Source organism: Gopherus evgoodei, chromosome 5, assembly GCF_007399415.2.
Source record: "Gopherus evgoodei ecotype Sinaloan lineage chromosome 5, rGopEvg1_v1.p, whole genome shotgun sequence".
Classification (NCBI taxonomy): domain Eukaryota; kingdom Metazoa; phylum Chordata; order Testudines; family Testudinidae; genus Gopherus; species Gopherus evgoodei.
In genome coordinates this window covers 58,265,564-58,279,018 of record NC_044326.1, presented here as the reverse complement: position 1 = coordinate 58,279,018, position 13,455 = coordinate 58,265,564, and the positions used below count along the sequence as shown (strand labels likewise).

General features: G+C 39.2%; 1 protein-coding gene across 5 annotated transcripts in view; it reads left to right on the top strand.

The window, feature by feature from the left end:
• MTUS1 (microtubule associated scaffold protein 1) overlaps positions 1–13,455 on the top strand; it is a 206,426-nt gene that overhangs the window by 64,261 nt on the left and 128,710 nt on the right. For 4 of the 5 annotated variants that reach the window (XM_030564297.1, XM_030564300.1, XM_030564298.1 and 1 more), the window contains exons 4-5: positions 5,753–5,923; positions 9,321–9,455. In XM_030564297.1, the coding sequence (XP_030420157.1) occupies positions 5,753–5,923; positions 9,321–9,455 (306 nt within the window). The remainder of the gene's footprint in view (positions 1–5,752; positions 5,924–9,320; positions 9,456–13,455) is intronic. The other variant, XM_030564301.1, reaches the window with a different exon arrangement.

The window sequence follows — 13,455 nt, the reverse complement described above, 5'->3', positions numbered from 1 at the left end:
ACCCCTGTGGAACCCCACTTGTTATACCTTTCCAGCAGGATTGGGAACCATTAACTACTCTGAATACAGTTATCCAGCCAGTTATGCACCCACCTTATAGTAGCCCCATCTAAATTGTATTTGCCTAGTTTCTTGATAAGAATATCATGCAAGACCATATCAAATGCCTTACTAAAGTCTAGGTATACCACATCCACCGCTTCTCCCTTATCCACAAGACTCGTTATCCTATCAAAGAAAGCTGTCAGATTGGTTTGACATAATTTGTTCTTTACAAATCCATGTTGGTTGTTTGCTATCACCTTACCACCTTCAAGTGTTTGCAGATGACTTCCTTAATTACTTGCTCCATTATCTTCCCTGGCACAGAAGTTAAACTAACTGGTCTGTAGTTTCCTGGGCTGTTTTTATTTCCCTTTTTATAGATGCCCTTTTTCAGTCTTCTGGAATCTCTCCCGTCTCCCATGATTTTCCAAAGATAATAGCTAGAAGCTCAGATACCTCGTCTATTAGCTCCTTGAGTATTCTAGGATGCATTTCATCAGGCCCTGGTGACCTGCAGGCATCTAACTTTTCTAAGTGATTTTTAACTTATTTTTTTTATCTTATCTTCTAAACCTACCCCCTTCCTATTAGCATTCACTGTTAGACATTCCTTCAGACTTCTCGGTGAAGACTGAAACAAATAAGTCATTTAGCATCTCTGTCATTTCCAAGTTTCCTGTTACTGTTTCTCCCTCCTCACTGAGCCGTAAGCCTACCCTGACCTGATTTTCCTCTTGCTTCTAATGTATTGATAAAAAGTTGTCTTGTTTCCCTTTATTCCCGTAGCTAATCTTGCCTTTTCATTCCTGTGTTTTGCCTATATTCATGCTTTGTAATCTGTCCTAGTTTCCATTTTTTATGATTCCTTTTTATTTTTTAGATCACACAAGATCTTGTGGTGGTCTTTTGCCACATTTTCTATCTTTCATACCCAGTGGAACAGCTTGCTTTTGGGCCCTTAATAGTGTCCCTATTAAAACTGCCAACTCTCCTTAGTTGTTTTTCCCCTCAATTTTGATTCCCATGGGACCATACCTATCAGCTCTCTGAGCTTAGCAAAATCTGCCTTTCTGAAATCCATTGTCTGTATTTTGCTGTACTACACTTCTGCCTAGTGTACTTTTTCACTAGGAGGGTGGTGAAGCACTGGAATGGGTTATTTAGGGAAATGGTGGAATCTCCTGCTTTAGAGGTTTTTAAGGTCAGGCTTGACAAAGCCCTGGCTGGGATGATTTAGTTGGGAATTGGTCCTGCTTTGACCAGGGAGTTGGACTAGATGACCCCTGAGGTCCCTTCCAACCCTGATATTCTATAATACCCTTCCTTAGAATTGTGAACTCTGATTTCATGATCACTTTCACTCAAACTGCCTTCTACTTTCAAATTCTCAATGAGTTCTTCCCTATTTGTTAAAATTAAGTCTAGAACAGCTTCCCCTCAGTGGCTTTTTCAACCTTCTGAAATAAAAAGTTGTCTGCAATGCAGTCCAAGAACCTACTAGGTAGTCTGTGCCCCGCTGTGTTGTTTTCCCAACACATATCTGGATAGTTGAAGTCCCCCATCACACCAAATCTTGGGCTTTGGATGATTTTGTTGGCTGTTTAAAAAAGCCTCCATCCACGTCTTCCTCCTGGTTAGGTGGCCTAGCATGACGTCACTCTTGGGTTTTTTTTACCCCTTTTAGCCTAACCCAGAAACTCTCAACACTTTCGTCTCCTATGTCCATCTCCACCTCAGTCCAAGTGTGTACATTTCTAATATATAAGGCAACACCTCCTCCCTTTTCCCCCATCTATCCTTCCTGAGCAAGCTGTGCCCATCCACACCAACATTCCAATCGTGTTTTAGCCCACCAAGTTTCGGTGATGCCAACAATGTCATAGTTGTAGTTATTTATTAGCACTTCCAGTTCTTCTTGCTTATTACCCATAGTTCCCACATTTGTATATAGGCATCTAAGATACTGATTTGATCTTGCCTCCCAGTTTTGCCCTGATTCTCCTCTCTCTCTCTCTCTCTCTCTCTCTCTCTCTCTCTCTCTCTCTCTCTCTGCCATTATGGCCCATGCTCCCTTCTATTACTGACCCATCTCCCAGGTCACCATGTACCCCACTTACCTGTGGGCTTTGCTCACCTGTCCCCATTGAACCTATATACAGCCTTCCATCTAAGAGCTCATTGTAGCTTCAGAATGCTCTTGGAAGTTAGATAAGTATTCTACAGCTGGAAAACTGAATTGGAGGTTAAGTGATTTAATCTGTTTCCAGTAGAAATCTGTGGCAGAGCTGGGAATAAAACACAGGTCTCATGACTCCATCTTGTGCTTTGAACCAAATACCATAGTATTTGGAAGTCCCCCTCTGGAAGAAGTGTTTTCCAACAGTTAATATTTTTTTAGCCACTAGGTGAAGTGGCTGAATTAACCACATTCCAGAGTGTAGGAACTAATCCAGGAAATATTTTGAGATGTAATTATTCATTTTTTTTCTTGGAATTTATCATTCTGCTCTTAAGTTTGTAAATTAGAGGAAGGAACTTTTTCCAGTTTACACGTGATACTTCGGTTTTTATGGTTTCTTTTTGGAATTAGCTACTTAATGGTCTCAGGCCACTGCTACTTGGAGATTCCTCCCCAAATTAATTTTTCTAAAACTGCAGTTTGGTGTTTTAGTCACTCTTATGAATATTTTCCAAGAGAGCACTGATCTCTAGGGAACCGAAAAAGAACATGGGTCACCTATGAACAGGACTTGTACTTGACGTTTCCAAAGCTGGGAACTCAGCACCACTGACTGGCTGTTTTTATGTAAATTCTCAGTTACTTTTGTTTATAAATCAGCTGCATTCTCAAGACCATTTTCTGAGCTTTGAAAACAAACTAAGGGGTCTGGAGATACTTGCAGCTGTTAAGTTCAGGATGTGCTGTTCAAGCAGGGTTTCTTGAAGCCTTTCTCACACTCTGCTTCCAGATCTCTGGAGTGGAAGTCCATGGAAAGAATGAATAGGCCTCTTTTCATTTTGCTTTTAAAGATGAACCCAACAACATCCCTCAATGCCTGGCATCCTCGGTACATAGAGATGTGTAACAGGTGGCTAACTGAACAAATACAGATTCTTACCAACATGAAAATATTGCAGATTCAGCTTGTACTGTTTCTGTGCTACCTGATTCTGGAAGTTCAATAGTATTCTTACTTTGCCAAGAGTTTAATGTAGACTGTGGAAGAGGGGTCATGTATTTGGAAAAAAAATCATTTACTAGATCGATTAGATCAAGTCATTCTGTAAAGTAAAAATTATTCTTGGCACTATTCAAAAAAGTGGTAGAGGTTGCTTTGTGGCTTTAAATTTTCTCAGTTTTGGAACTGTTTAGCTTCATATGTTTTAATCTACACCACTCACAATTTGTACCAGATAGTGGTTTCTGGCATCATGCAAACTGCCACAAAAGATCCAAACACTCAAGAATGAATTCTAAATGTTTCTATATTGCTTAAGTACTTCATTACCTTAGTGCAATAACTTGCAAACCAGAAAATCGCAGAAACCTGGCTCTTTATCAGGTCTCAGATTTAAAACTAGAGTGACATAGTGACATCTTATTCAGATCAGTTACTCTTAAGTTACAGAATGTACACTTTTCAAAATAAGTAGTAAAACAACACTTGGTAAAGTGTTTCTTTTCTGGTGCACCTGTAATGTCACTCCTCTAATGTGCAGATTACTGAGTTTTGCAATGAATCTTAATGATCAGGATGACTTAATGAGGTCCTGCTACACATTTGTAACTTGCATATGTAAGTGGAACATGCATTTATAACTGCTCTGTTGTATAGTTCAATAGTAAACCAATAAATTAGTTTGCCTACTCTTAATTTTTAGTATTAAACAGGCCGGCATTGCCTATGAACAAAACTCAGTGACTTGTTAGTCTTTTGGGCTTGAAACTTTATAAACATAATCTTACAGCACCATCTGGTGTTAAGAAGTGTATTCGTTTATGCCAAGATGCATATACATTCATGATGCTTCTTCCTTCCTAAATCTCCATGTAGTGGGGTCCTACTTTTTAAGACAGCCTAAAGCTTTTATGACCTTCATACAAATCTTATGTCTTTACAAAGATGTCACTTAATCCCTCATGCCCAAGAGTGAGAGGGAACTATTGACATACCTATATGAAAACTAATATGGTATAAACTGGAGTAACTTAAATACCTGGTTTAATCATATTGCAGCTAAATTATCTTGTGAGTCTAATACATGATATTAATCTAGATTTATGTGGTCATGGCAAGTGGAAAGGGGAAAGTCCTTTTTTCTTGGTGAAACTGATGTGCTGTATTTTAACATAGCATGTTCTGCCTAAAACAAAACATGCCTAAGAGGAGATTATATCTGAAGAAAAGGAATTCAGGCAAAACTTTAGTGATTATAATATCCAGATGCCTGTATCTCTCCACTTCTTATAAAATAGCATTTAATCTTCCCGCTCTTGTTCTTCATTTACATATAAAGAGGTTACCTTACTTGTCCTGTTACTTAAAACAGGTTTTGGAAAGCTCAGCACCTGAAATCAGATGTAAAGTGGCATTAATCAGAGCTGGCAAATGACAATCCAGTGATAGTTTAATATACCATTTTTTCAATTGAAATTCTGGGAACAGGAAAATTCTGATATACGTAACTTCTCTTGTGGACATAATCTTTTATTTTAATCTCAATGCATGTTAGTACATTTGTCCTAGAATGGAGCTGGAAGTCCATTTAGCTAAAGATATTTTCAGCTGCTGATACTCTGGCTTAAATAGTAAAGTAGTCCTGTTAATTAATACTACAGTAAATGTCATCTGAAAGTGACAATAATACCTCCATTCTATCTCAAATAGGTTATATTTAATACTTCACACTTTTGTCACTTCTGTTTACAAGTTCCAATTGACAGGACATGGTATACTATATGCAAAAACATCTTTGTGCCAGTATAACTGAATGGCAACACAGTTCTGAGAATACTATTTATCCAATCTTGCAGACCCAGAAGTCTTTTGAGCTATCATTTCAAGTATAGTAGAACTTGCTGCTCTTGTTCCTTGTTTGTGCTCATTTTGCTCATATATGGTGCAATTTACTTTCCAGAAGAAATTTGCCATTTGTCCCTCATCTGAGAATCAGCATGCATTAGACTTGAGCTATCAGCATGGAAATAATTTCTGATCCTTTACGCTTTCAAAAACAGGAAAGAATCTGAGTGTTTTTGAGCTAGAAGTAGTATTTGGAATTGCCAGTACAGAGAACTGTAACATGTTTTGTCCTTGCGAGATGGATTTTGACTTTCCCAAGTCAGGCATTTGCACAGAAGCACTGACTTGTGGAATCTGGACAAATCCTGTTTTGATCATCCTATCCACAGTGCACAGATAAAATTGGATACTTTTGAATCTTCATAAATTTCTCATTGTATTAAAGCAGTCTTTGCAGGGTAAGTCAAATCTTGGACTTAAAGGTTTAAGGTGTTGTTTTACTGCACTCTTAAAATGTCTCCTAAAATTCTTTTTATTTATATATAATAAAAATGTGCCTTTCTTCTTTGGGCCAGACTTTATCCTTATTTGTACCAGCAGTGTGTGTGTGTCTGTCTGTCTGTTTGTTTGTTTGTTTGTTTGTTTGTTTAAAAGTTCTATTTTTCTCTCCCTTAAATTAACAGGAGTGGAAATATCATCTTCCAGAGGGAAGCCTGCCTCTGTGAAAACATCTCTAGTCTCTTGGGCCAGTTCTGGCAAATCACTAACTAAATCAAAAGTGCCCTTTCGGAGAACTGCTAGCATCTCTTCAATCAGTAGTACCCAGAGTGAGCAAAGTACTTGCAGTAATAATTGTAAGTATCTTTGTCAGAGTTCTCTGCTTTCACCACTGTTCTCCAAGTCCAAATCTTTCAGTCCTTAGCTGGGGGAAATTTATTTGAACGGGATTATTGCCCAGCTAAGGATTACTAGGTTTGGCCCTTAAGAATGTTGCCTTTTTACATCTTTTTTTTTTTTTCCTAAGAGGCACATCCTGTAGTCTTCTCAGTTGAAGGGTCTTAAGACTTGATGCCTGACTTAGCAAAAATGAACTTCTTCGGGAGGGGGAAACAATAAAGAAAAATCTTTCTACACTTCCTTGGTACATCCCAAAACTTCCTGGCCTTACTGAGCATGATGCTTTCCTTGACAGGGCTTTTTGTATATGGTGTAATAAGTTCAGAAAGTTTGAACATTGTGAATTGGATGTTTTGTGGTAATACTGAGAACAGTGCAACACAGCCCCTTTGTACCCATTTTTGATAAACTATAATTCATATCTTATCCTGGTGTGTTCTTAATGAAATGTACTATATAGATGAGACTTTAAATTTAATTACTTTCTTGTTTGAAAGTTCTGAAATATACAATTTGAAATTACTAAACTAAAGTAAACATCATCCATACATTTGAGTGTACAATTTAAATGTAAAAACAATGAATTCCTGATAAAATGATGACCAGTCTAAATTACATATTTTTTGTCCTTAAACAGTGGATAAACGACTGAAAACTCTCATATCAGTTGCAGGAATGTTAGGGAATGAAAAACCATGCAAAAAGCAACGTAAATTAACCCATTGATGGGGAAAGTGATTCTAACATTAAAGCTATTTAAATTCAAATATCCTCTTACTATTACATTGTCCTATTTTGTCTTTGGGATTGGGGAAGGAAGTTCATTTATGCTAAATTTTATTTTAAAAAAAAGTTCCTGGATTGAAGATAATCCATAGTACACTTTTCTTTATCACTGAGTTGTCTTGTTTGTTCCTGCTATTTTTAATTTTCTCCTGAAAATAAAAACCTACCATGGGCTGAAAGGAATATGTATTTTTTATATTAAAATTTGCAACACATTTCTTCTATAATCAGATTGGTTCTGTTGCCCTGACAGCCATGTTGACTTTTGCTGTTCAATTTTAGTACCATGACTGAAATTCCAAAGGAGGTTGTAAAGGCTTTGTGCTCTCTCTCCCTTAACAAAGAAAGGTTCATCGCTTCATAACAAAGAGATGTATTCCTTTCAGATTAAGCATCCAAACCGATGACTTTTTCTTAGTGTGATTTGCTAGCTGGTTTAATCTGTTTTTGTCCTCTGCCTTGAAGCTTACAATTCTTTCCACTCTAATTCACTAAGAGCAAGCATGAGGAATATGAGAGGATGAAAATGGCTGCAGTTTTTCTGGCTTTAAGCTTGCTTTGATTCTTTTTAAATGACTATACCAGGAGGACTCCGCAGTTGTACAGAAACTGATTTTTCTCCTCGTATTTTCATCAATTCTACACTAGCACCACCGACTGATTCAGGAAGCCACTATGATATTACCTTATTGACTTTGCTGGTAGTGGGATCTTACAGCTTTTTTGTTATTCCTTTGTTAGCCACGTTTACTGGGAAAAGAAGTAGGTCATTGGTTTCTTGTTAAAGCTGGTAAAATCTATCAAATTAAATGCTTTAATTTGCTGTTTTCCTGAAGAAAATACTTTTTCTTAATTTAAATTAGTAAATTTACAGAAAATTTTCAAACTAAATCTTGACTTCAGTGTGTCTTGTGATTTGTAATCATATCTGGATTACATGTGGTTAATATTTTCTGTGCAGTGCAATTTTTTGCTGACTTTTTGAACCATCTTATTGAGAGAATCAGTATTTTTTTTTACTTTTTTCTAAAGGTATTTTACAGAGTGTTTCTTCTTGTCCTTATGTGATAGTTAGATTATTAGACAATGACATCAAAATAAAATCATAATTAGCAAAAATCTAAATTTCTTCACTACCAGATTACTGGGACATTCAAAGGTCAAGATAGGATACTTCTGCAGTAAACCTAGTGTAATGTAAAACCTGGGATAATATAGTCCTGTTAACATTAAACTGACATATTGTTTAGCTTGATATTTAAGATTAGTTGATATTTTTCTGTAAAAATTCATGAAATATAGCCTTCCTGTTGCTGCCTGCTCAGTCCTGTGTTGTGATCTTAGAGACTTAAGTTTCCTATGATAGTAGCATGCTGCCTTTGAGTCTGATTAGCACTTCAGTTTTATGACTCTCTTCTATCTTCTGAGGAAAATCTGTATTTGTGAAATTTTGGCATAATGTAACTGTAAATAGTACTTTTCTTTTTTATTATACACACTAGTAAATGTGGCTGAGGATTGAAAAATTAGAACTGCAGCATCCTGACCTTTTTTAAGCAATTGTGTAGTGTTCACATGGTAATTGTATTATGATGTAAATAAAGATTGAGAACATGGGTGTGTAAATCATAAGGCTTGCAAGTATGAATTCCAAGTGCTATTTTTGTCCTTGTGTAGAAGTAATTGCAAGAAATAAAGCAAGGTATAGTGTGTGTGGAGAGAGAGTGTGATTATAGTATATTCCTATGGCTCAAGGTGAATTGCTGAGATTAGCAATTCACCTTGAGCCATAGGAATATAAACCAGTCTGCTTTCACCTTGGCTTGACTTGCATGATGCTATTCAGTAACTTGGTGGGGCTACTTTACATCTTGTATTACTGTATATAGAATAATTTGGGGGTGTCTCACTGGTGGAAGTTTAATATATAACAATTATTTTTGAGTAATACTTTGATACACTATGAAATTCTCAGGAGTATAATCAGGCAACTATAACTTGTTAGTCTGAACTGTGGGCTCAGATGTCTAAAGTACATAGCAGCAAAGAGTCCTGTGGCACCTTATAGACTAACAGATGTTTTGGAGCATGAGCTTTCGTGGGTGAATACCACATGCATCCAACGAAGTGGGTATTCACCCACGAAAGCTCATGCTCCAAAATGTCTGTTAGTCTATAAGGTGCCACAGGACTCTTTGCTGCTTTTACAGATCCAGACTAACACGGCTACCCCTCTAATATTAAAGTACATATGCATTTTTTGCACATGCCTGACTTGGACACAGAACAAACCAAAGCTGCAAAACTTGGGCTTTGAAGTGCATACAATGAGATTAGTCTTGGTGAATATCAGGCAAAGCTTTGTGCCAATTTATCCATGTGGACAAGATGGAAATACAGAAGCCTATACTCAGCTATTTGTGATTATATTATAAAATGTTACTAATTAAAGCTATAGGAAATAGGACCATCAGTAACTTACACAAGAGACTTAGTTTTTATAAAAATCTAGCTAAATGTGATAGGCTAATTCTCTAACCCTCTCTCTATACCTGATTATTGCAATAGCTACAAGTGCCACAATCATCATCAAGAATGGAGAATGGCCTTCAAAAGCTACGTGTCAAAATGGCATTTCTGGATCTCTCTCTTTGAAGCCAGTGCCCAGACCTAGAGTGTACTCCTTAAAATCCACTCCAAAAGGTATCTGAATCTCTTTGTACATAATGAAACTAAAGTAATTCTTTACTAGCTTACTTTGTTTTACATTACTGTTTCCCAAAGCAGTGGTCCAAGAAACACTTGTTGGTAGTTTTGTGGAAAATTGGCTGATTACATGATGGTGTCTTATTTCCAGCTGTTCATGTTGCATTAAGATGGCCAAAAAGATATTATTTCTGCTCTAGTTGCCAGAGGATTGCCATGCTGTTGCTAATGGGAGAGAAGTGGTCCACTAGATACTACATAAATGTGTGTGCTCCAGAATTACCTTAAGACTACTTCCATTTCCATCAGATATTGAAAAGTAGTAACTCTCTCAGCACCTTCATCAGACTCTAACAGAAAGTGTGATCTGACCTCATACTCAATTATACCAGTTGCCACATATGACTGTAACAAAACCCACACATTCAATATTATTCTGCCTTGAAGTTGCTAAGTTTGCCATTAAAGTTTTTTTTTGCATTAAGCCTAAGTTTGAAGTATTACTGTTTGGTATCTGTTGGAGATGAAGGTGGAAAAGGGCACTTCACAATGGTTAAGTAAATGGTCTATCTGGGTGGCTGTCTTTGCCCGACTTGTTACCCGGTAACAGAGCACAACATGAAAGAGCAGGGGTAAGGCAAGAAATAGGTATAAAAAGAGTTCATGTTCTCAAGTGGGCAAAAAGAACAAGTGTGTGTCTACAAAGCAGACACACACTTGTGGCTGGATCGGGCTCACAGGGCTGTTGGCATTGTTGTGTAGACTTCTAGGCTCTGGGACCCTGTGGCTGGGCGGGTCCTAGAGTCTGGGCTCCAACCTGAGCCTGGAAGTCTACACAGCAACGAAATAGCCCTGCAGTGTGAGCCGGAGTCAACTGATACAGTCCAGATGTTGGTTTTACTTTGCTGTATGGATATGCTCCAAGTATGGCATCAAGAGACCATAGCCAGTCATACACTGTTCACATGAGGGCATGGGTATATCCCTACTGCTCCCCAAGCTAGACAAACTCAGATTGGAAATAAGGTGTAAATGTTTAACAGTGAGAGTAATAAATCCTTGGAACAATTTACCAAGAGTCATGGTGGATTCTCCATCACCGACCATTTTTAAATGAAGATTGGATGTTCTATATAAGATCTGCTCTACGAATTATTTTGGGGAAGTTCTATGGCCTATGCTATACAGGTCAGACTAGATAATCACAATGGTCACTTCTGGCTATCGAATCCATGAATTCCTATCCCTACTCATAAAAATGCTACTTTTAAGACTTGACCAGGGTGAAGTAGTATGAATGTAAAATAAGGAAGGAAATCTTAACTTCCCATTTTAAAGCTTTTTTTAAAATGCTCCCAAAACTAATTTTAGATGACTGTAACCTCCTGCCAGTCAGAGTTGGCAGTAACAAGGGCTGGGTTCAGTATCTAGGGGTTCCTTTTCACCAATACAACACAAAATTAGTCTCAAGCCCCTACCCAGTGATCTGGGATGATGATTCTCCCCCTCCCCTTGCCAGGTGCCTCTAAGAGGTTATACTTCCCTTCTCGTAAGCAAAGAGTCTGAGTGTTGCAAAACACTTTGAAGAAAAGGAGGGAAATAATGCAGCATTAATTTGGGGAAATGCCACAAACGGGGTTTATAAACACAAACCATGTGCAAAAGACCCACCACCAAGTAAGTTGGGCAGTGTCCTTTTTCTCTCAGGGTCTTAAGTCCAGTAACTCAAAAGTCCCTTTAACATGCCCATCCCTTCTCTGCACCCTACTCACAGTTGCTGTCTTTGGACAATGCAGACCAGAGTTCAGAGGAGCATCTGCAGAGTTAATGTCCCACCCTTGGTGCGGTGGGGGCAGGGGAGAGAAGACACCTTACTTGCCCTGCTGCTTGGGCATGCACTCACTGCTCCTCTCTGGGGGGCTCTTCTCTGGCACTCTCCAACAGCCACCCTGCTGGCCTCACCTTTCCACCAGCTGCCCTGCTGGCTGCACCAAGATGTTTTCAGTGCCCTCCCCCACCTTAACACAGCTCTCAGTGATTTCATCAGTCAATGGGGGATCCTCACTGCTGGCAGTCTCTTGCATCAGACACACGGTTCCAAGGGAGGTCTAATACTTAGATCTAGGTATCAATGATTTCAGCTCTGCAGCCTGTAACATGACTCTCAGTTGAGTCTAAACCAGCTCTGTTGTTACACAGTGGGGAAAGGAAGGGTCAGATGATGTCTGGGGTCCTTAGGCAAAGCTCATACCATCAGATATGAGTACCTGCCCCCCCACTGCCCCCCCCCCCCGGGCTTTGGAATCCATGTCCCTTGCCAGAACAAATTCAAGTGCCATCCAGTGTGGCCCTGAAATTTGCTGATGCTCACACATGCTTTTGTTTGGGGTCCTTGGCTAATGTTTCAAAGAGAATCAGAATGTGGAGTCGATTTTCATGTGCCTGGCCTGCAGGTTGAAGGCCCAGAAGTCCCTGCTCTATCAGGATATGGAGAGGCAGCAGGGAAAAGTGCAGAAACCGGAGTTCACACAAGATACTAACAATAAAAATTCCTGCCCCTGCTGAACAGAGGCTGTGCGTTCTAGGTTAATATTGTGGGTGAAGGGTTTTGTGCCTGTATAAGACTGACATGTGCTTGTTTCACTGTAAATTAATGTTAAAATAAAATTTGTATCACTGGAAAAAAAAACTGCCATTTAGTTGAGGACGAGCCCTTCAATTGGGAAATGGCCAAGTACAGTTCTGCTTCCTTTGATTCACACAGCAAGGATGATGATGCTTTATTACTCCTGCCCCAATAACAAAGAGACTGGGGATCCCACACCAGCCAAAAGTGACCATTCGGGCAAGCAATCCCATCATGCTGAGCACTTAGGCAAGGTGGGTGTGCCTATGCAAATGAGATCACCTCCTGAAGTCCTTTTCCACGGCTCACCACTAGATGTCAGGGGAGCGCTCATTCGGACTCTACTTGCATGATAACATTACAAGAGACTTCTTAATGCAAAATCTGTCACATATTATGTAACTTTACCTCGACTCTGCCCTTCTCAACCCACAGAGGAGAGGGAGCTTGAGGAAAGGTAGTCATCAAACCCTTCCAAGGGTGAGGGGACCATGGAGAGAATGTGCAGTCATTGAGTAGGGTACTAGTGGCTGAGATACATAGCCTGCCCTAGTCAGATGTTACTGCCCCACCTTCCAACGGGAGCCCAGAAACACCTCAGCCAGACACTAGCTCCTTCTGCTGCCCTCATTTCTAATTCCTCTTACCAGCTAAGGAGAAATCAGAGCTCTGCTTTTGCTTTTGCTTTTGGCAGAGATTGGGTACTTGTGCTATAAACTACTTGCAGCAGCAGAGGTTATTTTAAACACCATCTCCTGTTTCTTGTTTAAACATTTCATTCTGGTTCCTCTCCACTTAGTGTCTGTACTGCAGCTGGGAAGTGTAATTCCCAGCTCCCTTAGAGACCCACATTCTAGCTCTCTTTGAGATAGGGTACTAAAAATAGCAGTGTGGCCCGGGTGCCTTGGGCTTGCCATGAGATTACAACCCAATCAGAGATTCTAAGTATGTATTTGGGGTAACAGCAACTTCTGTTTTAGTGCTCTAGCTCAAGTGGACCTAGAGCATGTGTCTACCAGATCTAGGAATATCACCTTCTAGCTGCAGCATAGACATACTCTTAAGTGAGTTTATGTAGGACATCTCCATCAGTTTACAAGCTTAATAATGCCGTTCATAACCATAAAATGCATCTGACCAGGTGCAGGTTTTTCTTAAATCTTTCTTTGTACAATACAGCATCTGAACTACTGCCATACATGTTCTGAATGGAGTAGCAGCTTCATTCAGTGGCCAAAATGAAGTGGCGTAATAGGAGATGGCTGAAAAGCTTTTTCCGGAATACTTGCTGCTAAAATGCTTCTGTCAAGCACATTTTGGGCCAACAGGTTACTGAACTCTGACATGTCTTACGTCAGGAGTGGTGGTGTT